The sequence below is a fragment of the Armigeres subalbatus genome, chromosome 2 (assembly GCF_024139115.2).
Source record: "Armigeres subalbatus isolate Guangzhou_Male chromosome 2, GZ_Asu_2, whole genome shotgun sequence".
In the NCBI taxonomy this organism is placed as follows: domain Eukaryota; kingdom Metazoa; phylum Arthropoda; class Insecta; order Diptera; family Culicidae; genus Armigeres; species Armigeres subalbatus.
The window spans coordinates 295,033,443-295,052,639 of NC_085140.1; the positions used below are offsets into that span (position 1 = coordinate 295,033,443).

At 40.6% G+C, this 19,197-nt stretch overlaps 1 protein-coding gene across 4 annotated transcripts in view; it reads left to right on the forward strand.

Moving 5' to 3' along the window:
* The window catches only part of LOC134212440 (Kv channel-interacting protein 4-like), a 290,551-nt gene that overhangs the window by 226,922 nt on the left and 44,432 nt on the right, over positions 1-19,197 (forward strand). For all 4 annotated transcript variants that reach the window (XR_009979275.1, XM_062690304.1, XM_062690305.1 and 1 more), the window contains one exon: positions 7,269-7,460. Coding sequence is in view for 3 of the 4 variants with exons in the window: in XM_062690304.1 (XP_062546288.1) it covers positions 7,269-7,460 (192 nt within the window). In the remaining variant the exon portion in view is untranslated. The remainder of the gene's footprint in view (positions 1-7,268; positions 7,461-19,197) is intronic.

Here is a 19,197-nt window from a genome sequence, read left to right on the forward strand (position 1 = left end):
TTCAAGTGTGTAGGACGGTTATTCTTTCAGCAGCAGTATTGGTAGAATGTGCACATCGATTTCTCAACAACAGAACGGTTGCCCAAATCGAAGACATTCTCGGTGGTCTAGTAGCTACCGCTTCTGCCTATAACAAGGAGGTCGTGGGCTGCCCATAAAACAGTCGCAACCACGTGGTCAGGACACATCTTGACTGTTGGAAAATGTCTCTGTGGTAAGGATTCCATCGAAGATGCTACTCTCATACAACAGTCTAGGCTTGTAACACCTACGAATTTATGCGAATCGCTCAATGCTAATGTTGATACCAGAAATTTTGCCCAAATTAGCCTTTCCTATTTGTCCTACCCACGACTCGAAACGTGGATGCGCCTCTGAATTTGGTACATTAAATAATTTCAAAATACGGTCCACAAGGTCCTTTAAGGATATCAATCCTGGCTTGGGCGAGATTCTTTTCTAGGAAGTGCGAGTAGCAGTTTTGTGCTCAGAGATATAGACAAGCTGCTTCAGGATTTTAAATAATCCCCCATTACCATCGATTTTTTGCAAGCTTTTGGGGACGATTTTTGTTTTCTCACGGCGCAATCCCGGGAAAGACAGTTTCTTCCTCTTTTCGGGTACGTGTACGTCCGCAAAATTATCCATATTAGCTACGTCAGAGTCCGATTCGTCAATGGAAATGACATCATAAAAATCACTAACAATAGACACATTTTGCTACAATATTTTTCTGAAATAAATAACTATCCTTGTTATAATTTTGTTATGCATTGCTGATCAGGACACGTGCTTAATAGTTGCTAAGCTACCACACGGGAGTGTACTGGAGTGTCGTATTCGACCAGTGACAGGTAATATCGACTAAATTTACCTTAATTTCCCCCAGGAACTGGGGACGCCATTATTATTTGGGAAAGTGCTGTTGTTCGAGATAGGAGACACTGCCTTATTGCAATTAACGCATCTCTCCGGCATGAAGCGAACAGAGGAAATGATGCCTTCTTCAACCACTTCCTTCCCATTGTTACCCTTATCACCCTTATCACCGGCCGCACAAAACAGAACACAATATTTCGGCAGATCGCGCGATCGTTCTGCTGTCCGAAACAAGAGAAAACAAGTACTCTTTTGTTCTATCATTTTCCCTACTTTAAATTAAGTCGTGAGAAGGAAAGGGTTTAATGTATGCGTTTCCCGGTATAATTCGAACAGAGAATATCTATGCAATAGATTCGATGCCTTCGTCAAATGAACGTGTCTACTCGGTATTAGATAAATAGAAGAAATAATGCCTTCTTTGAATCAACGCGTCTGCCCGGTATAAGGCGAAAAGAAGAAATAATCCTTTTTTTTCAAATGAACGCGTTTGCTCGGTATAAGGCGAACTGAGAAGATAATTCCTTAAAGCAAACAGGGTTGACAATGCAATGCCTTCTTTTAATGATCGCATGTGCCTGGTATAAAGCGAACAGAGGAGATAATGTCTTCTTCAAATAAATGCGTTTGTCCGGAATAAGGCAGCTAGAAAAAAGAATCTTGAAAATAAGCGCGTTTGTCCGGTATAAGGCAAACAGGGTGCATTACGGCTTTTTTTGTTTTATTATCTGGTGTAAGGCAAACAGAGGAGATGATGCCTTCTTTAAATCTGTCTAGCCAGTATAAGGCAAAGCGGAGAAATTACCTTCTATGAATGAACGTATTTGCCCAGTGTAAGGCAAACAGGGTAGACTATGCCTTCTTTTAATGTAAACGATTGCTCGGTATAAGACGAACAGAGGGGATGATGCCTTCTTTAAATGAACGCGTTTGCTCGGTTTAAGGTGAACTGAGAAGATAATGTCCTTTTTAAATCAATGCATCTGCCCGGTTTTAAGTATGATAAAAAGTTAAAAGGAGGACGCCCTCATTATCCTTCTAGCTGCTTGTCGTTTGTTGTTTTTCTTGTCGCAACATGGTATACCGCCGACTGTCCATACACTATTGAGCCACATTCTCACAAAGGATCTTTTAATTTATTCTGACGAATTATATATCGAAAACATGCAGTCTATGTCTAAAACATAGCCCAGTTGTCGTGGACTTAAGGTCACTCCTGACAGAATCCAAGTTTCAAAGTGCTCGCGTTTTCGGGGGTACACCACTCGATACGGAGGCGGCGGACAACTGTCATTTTTGTTGATTCAGCTTTGCTGCGTCGCAGCATGCGTGAAAAAAATAAAAATGACAGTTGTGCGTTGCTTCCGTATCGAGTGGTGTGCCCCCGAAAACGCGAGCACTTTGAAACTTGGATTCTGTCAGGAGTGACCTTAAGTTTTCACCAACTGACACACGAAGTGGAATGGGATAACAAGAACTCATCCTTCTATACTGTATTAAAACAATCCCAATTTGAACTGTCGAGTACTTGCTAGTAATACACCTTTTTGAACCTTTTTGAAAAAGGCGCAATAAGGAAGTGACGGATGATTGCTATTGATTATTTCGTAAAATAAAATCATTTAAACTTTACTGGTATCTGAACAAACTTTTAAGTAACAATTGTTTTCATTCAAATGAAGAATAAACTTGAATTAATGACTAATTCGGAGTACTGGCTCATTCGGGGCAGTGATCCTTTCGGGGTAATGGCAATATAAGTAGTGACTCATTCGGGGTAATGGCTTTCGGGGTAATAGCATTATTGGTAATGGAATTATGGGTAGTGTTGTAGAGTCCATTTATCGGCTACCATCCCGAGTAGAAGAAAATATCTCAATAATATCAAATGTTGATAAGATAGCAAAATCAGATATGGACATGATTGATATAAGAGATAAAAGATCAGACGACAATATCAATATTTTGCACTAAAATATCATGAGGAGATCAAGTTATGCTGTTTGTAATAAGTGATCAATATCATGTACTATTGATTTGTTCTTATCCATAACATATCTTGATATTTAAATGATATTTCGGTGCAAATTTTTGATATTGTTGCCTGTTCTTTTATCTCTTATATCAATCAAGTCCATATCATGTTTTGTTATTCTGTTCATGGCTCCCCGGGATTGCCTACTATACCATTTTTTTGTGGGAAATTGAATATATAGGTGTATAAAATTGCTACGGCACGCAAACCACGTATTTTACGAACATGATTCGAAAACTTAAGCAAAATTAAACTAAGAATTATTTAAACTTAAATTTAAACTAACTAAGCAAAGACTGCTTTAATGTCTTGGGTTGGCTATAACGATTTTCAAGGATATTTTTACCTCATATCACAGTTAAACAATGTAGCTAGCTGATGCCATTCATAAATTGATATAATATTAATAATATTGATAATATTCACATTTCAAAAAAGTGGTGATATTTCGTTGCCGGAAAACTCATGAGTCAAAACGCCTTCAAACTAGCAGCTCTTTGAGAATAACGCACCACGAAGGCGAATCAGTATTCTGGTATGGACAGTGTGTGGAGACGCGTAGTACATTGTAGGTTAGTCCACCTAAGGTGTTTTGCCTCGCCGAAATTTATTTATTTATTTATTTATTTATTACGGCCATGCCAAATATGGTAAATATAATGGAATACCCAAAAGGCGTTTTGCCTGGGGGGAGACGTTTTGGGGCCGCTTCCCCTACTTGGCTTGGTTCAAAGTGTTCCGATTCTTCGGCAGAAGCAGGGTTTGCTGAAATCGCTTTCAATACATAACGAACAACGATAAAAGAAAGGCAAACACTGTTCCGAATCATAACAAGCCATGAAAATAAATTTATCAAACTTGTATAAGTAACGTGGATCTGCAGTAGCCTTGCGAGCAAAGACGTAGGATTGCCAATCCGGAGATGGCGGGTTCGATTCTCGGTTCGGTCTAGGATGTTTTCAGATTGGAAACTTTCTCGACACCCTGGGCATAGTATATCCATTGTACTTGCCACACAAGATATATACTCATGCAATGGCAGGCATAGAAAAGCTTTCAATTAATAACTGAGGAAATGCTAATAAAATGTTGAAAAGCAGGCCAAGTTCCAAGCCAAGACATGTTGGAATGTGGAGCCATAGAAGAAGAAGAAGATAAGTAACAAGTGCGGAAAACAGAATCGGATAGGCAGCCTCCACAGAAAAGTGACGATTCTCGCTATGTTCGCGCTAATTTTGTGTTTTGGATCGCACAGCTGTGTAGAACAAGTAGAAATGCATCATCAGAATCAGTGCTCTCTGCGTTTGGAGCTTTTTTAAAGAAATTTTTCATGAGGTATAGCCTCCCGAATCAGTTCTATATCATGACAGCTGGGGCAAAAAGTTTCTCACGGTATGCAACATATCGTATATGTATACATAGATGATAAATGAGAGACTTCTTCATTCTCTTTTGGATTCAATCCCTAGGCAGAATATAAGTGACACTCCTAGCGATGAATTCTGGTTATAAGGGTGTTCTCCCACAGATTGGACCAAAACTGCATGACATCTCCAATCTCCGGAAAGCCTTCGCCAAAGTTGGATTTGTCTTTTCGGATGTGGTTGTAGATCTTGAATATTCTGGTTTGCTTCTTCCTTTTTGAACGTTCTCCTTAACGTTGCAATAGTTTAGCAAGAGCAATCAACCGCTGTACATGGGTGTCGAGGATCTCAGTTATGCTCGCCTCGGTGGGATCACGAAGTTCTGTAGGTTTCACAAATTCAGCAACATTCCGAACTAGCCTCGTTGATCGATTCCCCTGCTTGAATTGTGTTAATCGATCAATCTGTGACTCCAGTATGGTAATGCAAGTCTCCAGACATGGCATCCTCACGGATTTTTATACTTTAGAGCGTGCGCGTCCATCGCTCTAACCTGGATCGGCGGGTGCAATCGAATCGCGACGGTTTTTTTCCTGTTTACTGTTCCTGCGACGGTTACTTGAGATTGATGTATCCAACCTCTCATTGAACATCTCCAGCACTGCTGTTCTGCCGGACATATCCATCTCCATCCTAGTGCAAACGTAGAAGCAAAGGATCATATACTGATTCTTCTCCCTTGGCCACATGATCCATTGCCATCGGCGGCCCGCTAACGTAAGTGATTGAGGTCGATCAACCACAGCAACATGAGCAGGTGCAGCATTGCTTTGGTGATTTCTTCTGCTGCTATTTCTGCTGTGTCTTGGCGGTACGGGCTGAGCCCGATTACTGGAGGGACACTTTTGTACCTCTCCTTCCTCTACCTCTACTTCCTCTTCTTCCTCTAGCCGCTGGCCACTCGCTCTGCTCGTCCCAGGACCAACTCCAGTAGGGGCTTTCATTTCGGGCAATCGCATGGGTGATATTCTTCTTAATCTGGGTGTGCTTTCATTCCCGGAAGCCACCAGTTATGTAAAGTAATTTAATTCTTTACAGTGCTAAATAGCTAGGTTCAAGCGCCAGTGCTCGCCCGAGGGTGGTTTTTCATGGATGCTTAGGAATTGGACCATCAGCTCTTCCCGAAATTGGGGTTCTTCATGGACGCCCGGGGTATTTCACCTGAGCTCCCATTATTATTATTATTATTATATCTACTGAACGGCTACTCAGTCTAACAATTTTACAACGAGTTTATTATCTACCCGACGTTTTGACACAACAATGGACCAATAACTATAGCCTTAGTACACAGTAGACCCTCTATGAATCGATATCGGCTCAAGGAAGCAAAATACGCCATATAAAAAAGAAATATTATGATGGTCCCTTTCGAAAGCTTCTCAGGGATTTTATGTTCGTCATCTTCATATTTCAATATTTGGTTGACTGAAGAAGTACATATTTCAAAGAAGTACATTACAAAGTATCATCGTGTTAGCCTCATGATATACGAATGCAAAAAAAATGGTAACCTGGATTAGAAACCTCACAGTTAATAACTGTGGAAGTGTTTAATGAACACTAAGCTGCGAAGCGGCTCTGTCCCAGTGTGGGGATGTAATGCCGATAAGAAGAAGAAGAAGAAGAAGAAGAAGTACATATAGGGGAAAAGACGGCTTTGGCAGGTTTTGTTCGACCATATGCCATTATTGTCCATTATTGTCAGGGGGTTTTTGTCGACCATGTGCTATGAAATTGGGCCACAATGTTCTTTGATATGCAAAGAATGTTTAGGCCAAATTCGAGCATAATCAGTCATAAAAAAAAACCCTGACAATAATACAACAAAACCTGCTAAAGCCGTCATTCCCCCTAAATAGAAGTAGTACAATCCGGGTATGATCTTGGCTGTTATGTACTGTTCTAATTAGATGTTTTTTCATTATTTGAACCAAGATTTTTTTATATACAGGTTATCCGACTTCGTCAGTAGATGGGAATAACCAGCGCGGGGGGGAAACATACATTTTCAGTGCAAAACGTAAACAAACGAGCATAAATTCCATACAAAAATCCAAGATGGCTGAGTTGGGGATATTGACAAGTCGGATAACCTGTATATAAAAAAATCTTGATTTGAACATTAATCAGAGACTCTAAGCCAATTGATTTTAAAAGTAAAAGATACCGATTGAGCCATTTCAAAAACAATTTACGTAAACGAATATTCTACAATGCACTAGTTAGAGCTAGAGATGGGCAAAACGGATCACTTCGCTGAACGGATCAGATCTGGGTCATTCACTTTAATGATCCGGATCTTTGAACCGGATCGGATCTTTTGAACTAAACATGAGAAAAATGCAAAATGGCGTAATGGTTGTCATTTAGGCTCACTCTTTTGACACAATCATACAATATTTCTTCCCTTTCTCGCTAACAATCATATATAACATGTAAAAAGTACTTACAATTTTCTATTCCTCTTTAAATGCTCACGAATTTTACTGATCTGGTGAACCGGGTCTTTTAAAAAGTGATCTATGAATCATTCACTCACATTGAAGATCCGGATCATTTGAACGGTTCCGGATCTGAAAGCCCATCTCTAGTTAGAGCAGTTATCATCACCGCAATAAAATCTTCATCATAATTTTAGCGGTGGGATACGGCCAATAAAAACCAAAGCAGCGTTCTCTCGTATCCGTCTCTAATATGGGAAGAAAATGGAAAAGATACCCTCTTAGCCAGATTTAACGTTCCCACTGAATACATTCCACAACCCACTGCATCGCATTCTAAGAACGGACAGGTGATGGAGATGATGGCCATTCCTGAAATCTGCTTAATGAAATATTCACACCCACCAGTCCTCCCTAATGTGGCTCACCGTTTTATCTTTTTTTTTCTCTCTCTTCTTCCATCTTTCCCCACATTTTCTTCCACAGAACCCGAAGCCGAGGATCTGCCCGTTCCCCAGCGCTACTACCCGGACTCGTTGGTAGAGCTCACCAAAACCGCCCGCTTCACCGAGGATGAAATCAAGCGAATATACCGCGGCTTCAAGGCGGAGTGCCCTACCGGAATCGTCAAGGAGGACACCTTCAAGGGCATCTACTCGCAGTTTTTCCCGCTCGGTGGTAAGGATAGTTAGTACATCAGGGCTAGCCCTTCCGCTCGAACGGTTTCGGTGCTTGAACGAGTGTGCGAGGATGGGACGGGATGATGATGATGATAACAGTATTGATGATGATTGCTGATGCGTGATCTCTCAAGTGTGAATTTCAACACAGAAGCACCATTGGAGGGCAGCCCTCTTCCAATGCCTGGGAGGAGATTCGATTTTTCCATTTCATCTGACCTAGTTATCTAGTGCATATGGAGCGCTTGTTTACCTATCGATCCAAACTGCATGCAAATTTAACAAGCTACTGTTATTCAGCTTTTGAAAGACAATAGCATTCTTTTGTTTTCACATCGACAATCACCTTGAAATAACACTACCAAAATAACAATTAAGTTTTGTAGCCAACATTATAGATCATGATAATGCTCTACCATAAAATATGAACCCGTGAACCCGGGCTGTGATTTTGCCTTTAATAATAATACGATTTATACAACCTATCACAATTATGATTCAATTTTCATAATCGTTTATACTCGATATAATTGCCATAATTCGCTTAGTGAATAAATGAGACAATAAATAGGGACATGAAAAAGGAGGTCAATCTACTTTCAATCGAAAGTGTATGACATCCCGAGTCCAGCCCGAATTCGATTTGGGTAAATGTGGCTGACCATTTGTGCCCAACTAATTAAAAGTGAATTTCCATTCTGTCTCGTAAAACCACGCGTATTCCGATTGGCGAATCGCATTTGGGTCGTGCGCGAAACCAAACACCGAACAACAAAATTTCAAATATTTAAGCCATTTCCCCCTTTTTTCGCCACAACTTCTGGCCAGTGGATATGTATTTCAAAATTGTTTACTTTAATGGTGAGAAAGTTTTTTCGGTCCAGTTCGTCCCACGGTTCCCTTATCCTTTACCCCTGCTGGTGGGCGCCAACGAACGTTTGCTTTCGGTTGATGGTATCTGTTTATTTACCAAACACGATCCGCAGTGTAGCGTTTCAGCGTTTAATGAGAAATACTAAGATGGGAAAGAGCCGTACCATCCTCTAGTCTAGTCTGGCTCTAGTGTAGTGAATAAATAAGAAACTGATTTTGCACAAAATAAATAGACGTGGCAGTGGAATGTTGTTTTTGGGGATGTTGAGAAGGGATGACCTCTTTCAGCTATCTACTGGAGTTGCTTCACAGTTGCCAATACCTATTCCAGTTATGGCACATACCACACGTTCAGTAGCATACTAACGAGTTGACCCAGCAGACGTTGTCCTGCATAGTGTCGTACACAGCTTTGAGACAGTTCGTCGAGTGACATTTCGTCGAATGACGTTTAGTCGGATGGCATTTAGTCGAAAGTACACTTGGACCCACTCCCGCCTTCCACAAACTTGGCAGATAGGTGCTCCTAGTACTGTATTCATCTTGGTCCCTCCTAACAAAAACGAATAGTGGGTAATGTCTGTGACATAACCGCTAAGTGGACGTAGGACTTGACTTGACCATGCCTTTAAGATACATAATATGTCCAAATTTCTCACATCAACTATTTTGGATAAATAATAGGCGTTGCATACCATTCCTTGGCAAAATCGTCTCATCAAACCGACACAGAAATCAAATCTACCTCGAACAAGAATCATCAAAAACAATTCAGGAAGTATCTGTCCGGTCACGGAATATTAGCCTCGACAGTGGCAACCTTCCCACTGAAGGACTGCCTGAAATAAGCCACAAGTTGGCCCAACAGGGGATATAGGGCCTCCTAATCCGTGCGATAGTGACTGAAGGAGAACATTATTTTTAACTCTTAGAGCCAGTGATGGGAAATGTCAAAAAAATGTCATGGCATTGCTATTACCAATTTCGTAATAACTTTTTCCAAAAGTCATTTACAGTTCGGATTTTTTGATCAACATGTAGTACTTAAAGGGTCCTAGAACTTTGTCGAACAGATCATTGTTCTAAATACAAAGTGTGAGCCATGAGAGCGAGATTAAAAAAATGTCACGGAATGTCATGACATTAATGTCATCTGACACTAATTCGGCTCTCACGCCGCCAATATCATATTTAGAGAAATTACCTATTAGAAAAAGTTTTCGGGTCATTTGAAGGCTACATGTTTATATGGAAAACATTATTGTAAATGACTTGTGAGAAAAGTTATTAGCAAGTTAGTCCCATGACATCGATATGACATTTCCCGTCACTGCTTAGAGCCTTGAAAAAGGCGGTTTGCTTCGGCTAAGTGCAAAAACTAAGAAAACGATCTTTTCAAATAACCGCGAATTTCTATTGGTGGTATAAAAAAGACTGAATGCTCTGCGAGCGAATGCACACAGCTAATAATTTTGAAAATCCAACGACGTGTAAAATTGCAGCTAACCCCATCAAACGAATTAACATTCGATATTCAATTAAATTTGATTGAATTTCACAAGCAAGCAGCGTTTAAATTTATTTCGATTTAAAAGAATAGTGGGATCGATTGAATGTTACGTTTATTTGCATGCTCCAAATATGTGCATGAAAATACATTTAAAATCACAACATATTTTTATCTGTGCACTTTTCTTTTATACCTTATTTTTATACCTTCCCAATTGTTGGGCCAATCAGCCAGTGTCTTGTATCCCGCTTCATTGTCAGCCAAAGCGTCATCAACGCGTTCGAGAAGGGCTTTTTTAGGCTCTTTTTTACGCTTGTTGCTCGCTGCTGGCGTCTATTTCCTAACGGGACTTTTCGCTTGATACAGGCCAATAAGCCGGGCAAGCGAGCTTAGAATTGCAGTTCAGGTGACAAGTACACGTAAAAAAATAACCTTATATGTTATGGCAAAAAACCGTTCGAAAATACTTATACTCTTCATTATACCACCTAATGAATGATCCCATATCAAAAAGCTAATAACATTCATAGGTTGATAAGAAGTATAAGTTTCGGAATGTATGTGACTAATGCGATGTATAAGTTTTTTCTTATACATATCATTAAGCGCCTACTTTGGCAAAAAAGTATTAGAAATCTTAATAATAAATAACATTAAATTTTTTTACGTGTACTTGTTCTTTTCTGAGACAACATTGTTAGTAGTAGATGGAAGGAAACACCCGGACATGGGATTTCGGGTGATAAGATTTAGAATTGGTAACATGGGACGATCATTCAGTCATGTTCGCTTTGTGTGCGGTCAGTATCAAACAATGTTTATCTAGATATTTCTTGATCAATGCCAAAAAATCCAACATTTGATGAAAAATCGATTGATAGTTTATTAATGTTTGAGCTGTTATCGGTTTTTTTTTAATCCAAATATTATGTGAGAGATTTGGACATCTTATGTTTTTTTAGGCATGGTCAAGCGAAGTACCTCGTCCACTTCGCGGTTAAATCAGAAAAATTATCCACTGTTAGTTTTGACGCTATTTATGAACATCACGCATAAAATTTTATCACTAGAATATTGGATTTGGCACCCAAGTACAATTTCTATCCCGAAGGGTATTGAAAGCTTTGATATTGATCTCTATTATTGACATACATCTGCATCTTGTGGCTTTTCTTCAGCCTGTCTCGGCTCATCACCGATGCCGGCCGGTCTCGGCTCGACTCTGCTGCTGCTGCCGGTATCTGCTCAGCATTGCTGCTATGTCGGGTCTGTAGGGTGGACTGCTGATGTACTGGCTAGGTTTCGGCTGATGATGGTGGCTTCGATGGTGTCGAGCCGAAAAAGCTGTCGGTGCAGACTTCATTCCCTGCTAAAAGGTGTGAGTGCTGTTCAATCGATGATGCGGTAGCTTCGCTTGTCCCCAGGGGTCTGCGAAGCGGCCATGTTTCTGATACCAGCATCAAAATCATCGATTGATTTAATACGAAGGCGTAATCATAATCGTTGAAACCTGCCATTGAAAATATATTTTGAATACAGTAAAACCTCCATGAGTCGATATTGAAGGGACCGTCGACTCATGGAAATATCGAGATGTGGAATATAAAATCCTTGGGAAGCTGTTTGAAGGGACCATCATAGTAACCCAGAGAATATTTTTTAATATGGAATAATTTGCTTCCATGAGTCGATATCGAGTCATAGAACATCGACTCATGGAGGTTTAACTGTATCGTGATTTTTTCGCGAAGTAGAGCGCTTGGTGCCGATTGAAATATGAAAATTTATTAAAAGCATCAATATTCTTGTTGAAATAGCACCTCGCATTCATACTTTCGCACAAGTTCTTGAAAAATGATGAAAAATAATTACGTCTATTTCGAAAAAATCACTTCGGAAGTGTGGTTTGTTTACAAAATAGAATTGTCAGTGGGAAACCCAATTTCAATAGAACAATGGGAAACTCAAAGATGTTGGCTATTGTCAAACGTAGTGGGTAGGATTGGGGTTGCCAGATACCTGCTTGTCCCGGTCAGAATGAAAGGAAAAAATCGCGTTGCGCAAGTAGGCCCCACCAAAGCGACCATGTGCCGCTCAAAGAGCACAAGCCCAAGTCCTGGTGTCTGGTGGGACACTAAACAGACCTGACACGACGGCCCTCCGCCGAGACAGGAAGTTTTCACAGGCCTAATAAGCCGCCTGTAAATCCAATCATTACGATCACTTTTGACAGAGTCCAAATTTCAAAGTGCTCGCGTTTTCGGGGGCACACCACTCGATACTGAAGCAACGCACAACTGTAATTTTTATTTTTTCACGCATGCTGCGACTCAGCAAAGCTGAATCAACAAAAAATGACAGTTGTTCGCCGCCTCCATGTCGAGTGGTGGGCCCCCGAAAACGCGAGCACTTTGAAACTTGGATTCTGTCAGGAGTGACCTTACGAGCAATACAAGAGATAAAAAAAATCAGCGGTAATCCTCCAGGAACTCCGACGGAAATATTTCAGGAATCTGATCGGGAATGTTTCAGGGATTCCAATGAAAATCTTCTAAAGATTCCGAAAGGAATCCTCCAGGAATTCCGACGAGAATATTCCAGGAATTCCAGCGGTAATGCTACAGGAGTTCCAACCTGAAATTCATAGGCAATTTTCCAGGAATGTAGAAGCAAATCGTCATAGGATTCCGAAGCGCTCTGTCAAGGGAAAGGGAGCCCGAAGCAAATCGTCGTGGAACTTTGAATTAATCTTCCAGAGATTCCGTAAAGGAACCACCAGCGATTCCGAAGGGAATCCTTCAGGGATGTTGAAGCAAATCGTTAAGAAATTTCGAAGCAAATCATCGAACGACTTCGAAGTAATTCGTCGAGGAATTTCGAAGCAAATCGTCGGAGGGATTCCGAGGCAAATCATTGAGAGATTCCGAGGCAAAACGTCGCGAGACTCCGAATTGAATCATCAAGGGATTCTGATGCAAATCGTCGAAGTATTCTGACACAAATCGTCAAGGAAATCTGAAGCAAATCTCCGAAAGATTCTGAAACAAAGCTCCAGAGGAATTCTGAAGCAAATTAAAGAGAGATTCTGCAGCTAATCCTCCATGGATTATGAAGGGTATCCCCCGCATATCAAGGGTATCTCTCAACGATACCGAAAGGAATCCAGTGTGAATTCTTCTGGATTCCGGTTGGAATACTTTGATGATTCTGAAAGGAACTCTTTTGCGATTCCAATGAGAATGCTTCTCGGATTCCAATGAGAATGCTTCTCGGATTCTGATGGGAATACCTCTCGGATTCTGATGAGACACCTTCTCTGATGCTGATGGGAATTATTGTGGAGATTACCATGCTGCTATCCAAGCGGAAGTCTGCTGGAAAACTGCCACTCCAGTGCGTGATGGTTGACCATATGTCTTTGACTGCTGTCAAAGTACCACGATTGCTTTGATTGATATTTTGGTGGCTCTCCGTTGTTGTTCATATCAAGCTTAATTTGATGCTTTCAAATCAATTAGAAACTCCCTTTTCATGATTAACACCAAGTGCAATTTCACTGCCAGGAATTAGAAACAAGCAACAAGCAAAACAAGGGTGAATATTGGAGATAACTCTTTTGTCTTCAAACTTTTTCAGTAATACATTATGCATATTTTCAAAACTGATATCACTGCTAACTGACTTTTAAAGTCCTATGGAGTAGAGGGGTGCGTCGCCGCCGACATTTTTACATCGGCGCGCCGCTGTTTAAAATTTGTCACGTCGCTGATCTAAAATTTTCCACGCCGATTCAAATTTGAAGAGGTCCGCAGAATTTTCAGTGGAAATTCCGAAGCTTCAATGGAATTTTCGTAGAATTTCCTGATTGATCCCTACAACATCACGTTGAAACTCCAGAGAATTTTTCGTGAAGATACCAATAATTTTCTTGAAAAATCCATACAATTTCTTATTGTAATTTCGAAAAACTTTCCGTAAAAACTAAGAAAACCTCGTGGGGAAATTGCGAGGGACTTCCCGTTAAAATCTAAAGAATATCTCGTTGAAATTGAAGTTTTGAACGAAAAAGGGTCGTTCGGCAGAAAGCCATTTGGCCGAAGACCACAAGGCTGAAAGTTGTTTGGCTGAATATATCGTTTGACCGAAGAGACAAATCGTTAGAAAACTAAGTAGCCTACACAGTAAAAAATAAAAAGTAATATCACATCAGATTTGATGCACATCATCGCCGTCGTAAATATAATGTTTTATTACACCTGAATGACGTAACAACAAGTTGACGTAGTTGATATTCCGTCTTCAAGTTAAAGCAATGTAATTCATTTTCGACGTAATATTTTTGATGTAACTAGGAAAAACGACGTAAAAACCGGTCAGGATGAATCCCGCTTTAAGGTAGCCTCACACCTCGGGAATTTGGTTCGCGGATTTTTTCCCCATGCATTTTTGCATATGCGATGTTTTCGGAATTTGGACACGGAAAATCAAAATCCCGGCCCCATTTAAAATACACGGGGCTCAAAATCCGCTGGAAAATTTTCCCGAGGTGTGAGGCAGCCTTTAGGCAGCGGGGTTAGGGGTATTCGGATTTTTTCCTTTCATGCTCGAAAATACATTTCCAGATGCAACAATTTCAAATTTTATTTATTCAAAACTCTTTTTATTGTATCCACAAATACTTCTTCTTCTTCTTCTATGGCTCTACATTCCAACTGGAACTAGGCCTGCTTTTAAACTTAGTTAAACTTGGCCTGCTTAAACTTATTCTATAAGCATTTCCTCAGAGTAATCAGAAGTTCAAATTAAAAAAATAACCCCGTTAATAAGAATGAGAAGCCGTTGAAATTTTTATAATTTACGGTTTATGTATATTATAAAATTTATGTAATATATATTTAATTATTATTTATGTATTATATTTTATCGGTGGCGGCATGGCGTGGTGATCGGCAAAAGAGGCGGCGTTATTTGTTCGGAAGATTTTTCCGGAAATCCTCCGGAAATACCTCCGAGAATCCCTCCCGAAGCTATTACCTGGAGGATTTCCCAGAAATTTTTCCAAGATTTACCCAGAAAGTTCCTCCAGGAAATCTCTCGGAAGTTCCGCTAGGGGTTCCTCCGGCAGTTCGTCCAAGGATTCATCTTGAAATTCGTCCAGGAATTACCTGGAAAGTTCCTCCAAAAAGTTCCTCTAGCTATTTCTACGAAAGTTCTTCTGAAAATTGTTCCATAAGTTCCTCCAGCAATACCTCTGGAATTCGTCCATGAATTTCTTCGGAAATTTGTCCAGGTATTTCTCCGGAAGATTCTCAAGGTATTGTTAAAGAAGCTCCGCCAAGAATTTCTTCGAATGTTCCTCAAACAATTCCTCAGGAAGATCGTCTGGAAATTCCTCCAGACATTCCTTTGGGAATACCTCCATGATTTCATTTTTTTTACAATTCAATCCACCAATTCCCTCGGATGTTCCTCTAGAAATATCTCCGGATGTTCCTCTAGAATTTTCTCTGGAAGCTTCTCCTGGAATACTTCCGAATTCCAGGAATTCCTCCGGAAGTTCCTCCAGGAATTCCTCCAGAAGTTCCTCGAGGAATTCCTCCGGAAGTTCCCCCAGAAATTCATCCGGAAGTTCCTCCGGGAATTCCTCCGGAATTTTCTATAGGAATTCCTTCAGAAGTTCCTTTAGGTATTCTTCCGGAAGTTCCTACAAGAATTTCTCTCAAAATTTCTTCAAAAATTCCTCTAGGATTTCCTCCGAACTCCATTCCGAACTCAAGACTGTAAAAACGTATAATACTAAAAACTCATGGAGAATATGGGCAAAGATCTACAGAAAAATAAAAAAATATAAAACGAATGGGTGACCTTGAAAAAATTTGTGAAAGGACCCAATATTTGATTTTTTACCAAAAAAAAAGCGCATTTTTCAAAAATCGATCTGGCGCGACCTCTAAACGATTTTTTAGAAATTCGGTTTGTTCTACAAAAAATATCCAGACAGGTATATCTTTCATTTCAGGGTTGAGCACCATGACTTTTCGAACATCGATTTTTTTTGGGACACCCTACTGGATACACATTCAAAGGCGTTTCGTACATCCGGTCCCATACGCTTCAAATTAGGTCCCTCTCGCCGTATTCTATAAACGCTGTTAGTTCTTTGTGCATAGGTCACTGAGGTTGTTGATTCCGCCGATTTCGGTAAACTTTTGCCATAAACAGGTGTTTTTTTTTAGAATTGATGAGTTGAGCTGATGTTTTTGGTACAATTCCAACAGTTAAACAGAAATAAATGGAATTATATAAAATTCAAAAAAAGAAATTGATAATAATTAAAAATAACGGGAGCGAAAAATGTTGCAGCCTCCTTCCAGTGCGGCTCACTTCGATCCTCCGCATATTACAATTTCCGTGCAAATAACAAAAAACATACACACATGTGACCAGTTTGTCGAGCTGAGTTAATTGGTATATATGACTTGGGTCTTCGAGCCTCGGATAAAAAGTCGTGATCCTTATATTCTTCTGAGGATGTAAGAAGGGTTGAAAGAATAATAATATATTAATTGCCTATAGAAAGTTTAGAACATCGCTCATGTACAGCGTTAAATAGGAAAATTCTTTTTACTCCCGCGTTGAAATTGGCTGTGGAACTCGTATCTGTGCTGCACAGGGCAAAAACTTTCCGACAGTACAAAAGAAATTGAACGAGTAATCCCAAAGCTATTCTCGTCGTGTGGCAGCATGTGTGGCAGTTGATTGGAAACTTTGGTCTTTATTGCAGACATATTAACGAAAGCGGATTAAAAGAGCATTATCTCGTTATCTGGAGCCAAAACTGCGACTGGCACCACCGTACCACTTGCTGGATCGACTGAATAAACGATTTTGTTTTTATTGAAGTAAGCTTTCCACATGTAATGACAGGCGCGTGCGAACAGAAGCTTCTGTTCGATGGCGTTGTCGTGCACATTAAAACTTTGCATGTTTTCAGTTTAGTGTTGTCAGTTTGAAATCAAGTCAGGCGACTTGTGAAAAACAATCTTCGACATTGGTGAATTAGTGGTTTGGTAGGTATAATACAAACATAGAATTCAGAAATACAATAAACTTCAAGATTATGTACAAAATAAACTGTGTAAAAGCTTTTTTCATTCAAGAGTGAAAAAATGATAAGTTTTAAAGCTGATTGATATTTTTCCACGCTTAACCTAGCGTTAAGTTTTTGAGGCACTTCTTACCCTAGCGATAAGAGGCGTGACTACAAACGTTAGTACGATTGGTCGACTTAGTTATTTCATTTATTTATTCATCCTAATGAAACGTACACACGTTCAAGCAGTTTGACCAACATTGACTCCACTTCTCGTTTATTCAAACATCCATCAAGTTTTACCAACAGCGGCACGAACAATTAATTTATTCGACCAACAATATCACACACGAACGACCGAAGCGTCAAATTGAGCACCAACCATCAAAAAATATATGAGGATTTGTGCAACTTCACTACAAATGCTCAAACATGTTCGGCGAACCTTGACTTCGCCCCCGCCAACTCAAACCAAAATCAAATCGTTTTAATTTTCTCCAACCGAGCCGCCAACTGTCAAAGGGTTGTTCGAACAACTTCACACACGTTCAAACAAAGCAGCAACCAAAGCGTTTTCTTGGGGGCAGAGTCAATGTTCGTCAAACTGCTTGACTGCTGTGTACGCTGCAAAAGGCCGGAGTGGCTTCTGCAGTACATAACAGTCATCTCCATTCAACTTGGTCCATGACTGTTCGCCAACAGCCACGCAGTCTACGGAGGGTCTGCAAATCGTCTTCCAACCTGGTCGATCCCAACTCGCCTTTTTGTGCCCATCGGATCGTTGTCGAGAACACATTTTCACCGGGTTAGTGTTCGACATTCTGGCTACGTGCCCGGCCGACCGTAGCTCACCGATTTATGTAAACGATGCGATGGCTGGTTCTTCCATCAGCTGATGCAGATCATTCGCTTTCTCAATGTACCGTCTTCCATCTGCACCCTGCCATAGATCGATGCGACACTTCCCTCTCGAAACTCCAAGTGCGCGTAGATCCTCCACGAGCATTGTCCAGCTCTCGTGTCCGTAGAAGACTGACGGTGTAATGAGCGTTTTGTTACTAATTAGTTTGGTACGGCAACAAACTGTGCGGAGTCTAAAGTGCGTATAATTTTCTGTTATAAGGCGTTTCAAAATTTCTCTGTTGGTGTCGTTATTGGTGGTCACCAGTGAGCCCAAGTAAACGAATTCTTCAACTACCTCTATTTTGCACCACCGATACAATCTCGTGGTGGGTTGCTCGCGTTGTCCTCTCCTGAGCCTCTTCCTATCATGTACTTCGTCTTCGACGTGTTGATGACTAGTCCAATCCGTTTAGCTTCGCTTTTCAGTGATGTAGGCTTCCTCCATCTTCTCAAAGTTACGTGCCATAATATCAAAGTCTTCGATGAAGCCAAATAGCTGGACGGACTTCGCGAAAATCGTACCACTCATGTCAAACCCTGCCCTCGTTTTACTCCCTCCAAAGTGATGTTGAATAGCAGGCACATCACCCGATCCATCGTTGCCTTAAATAAACGGATCAGTTCTTCCGGAAATCGGTTGAACGGTTCAACTTTTCATAGAAATTCCGTGTGTTATTAACGCGGTACAGTTGCTTCGTCTCTTCACGGTCTCGATCTTGCTGTCGCTTTTTTTTTCATAAAATCAACTTTTGTCTGTTTCACGCCCGTTTATGTCGTGCCAGTAAAAAAAATAATTTTATACCAGCTGTTTGTCTGAATCGAGGGCATCGTGCCAAGTGCAGCAGTTGCAGTGCTATCAACGGCGGTTCGAATATTTATCCAGCCATCTCAAGAGAAGCTGCACCTAGTTACACTTTCACTTAAGCTGATGCGCGTAGTCTTGGGCTAAAATACCGACTTATATCCGCCCAATTAGGGAGGGGAATGGTTGACATTTCATTTTACCATTCATTCTTCCATGCAATCACAGTAAAACAACACCACGCCAGCCACAGCAGCAGCCACGCCAAGCCTGAGACGACAGTCAGCCCATGATTTTTCTATTTTCGTACAATAATTTATCAACGTTTAACCACCCCACCCTCTCCCGCCGTTACACTAGGTAGACACCTATGCGAGATGTGTTACAGTGTAAAATCTACCACGTTCACATTGTCAGCTACAGATAAATCCTGACCCAACGAATACCTACCTAAATACCTGGCTGACTACAGCGTCGATATACCTATGTCTGGCGTATTGTAGAGCTCCATAATCGTCGGTCTAGAATATGGCCATTCGCAGCACCTACTTCCA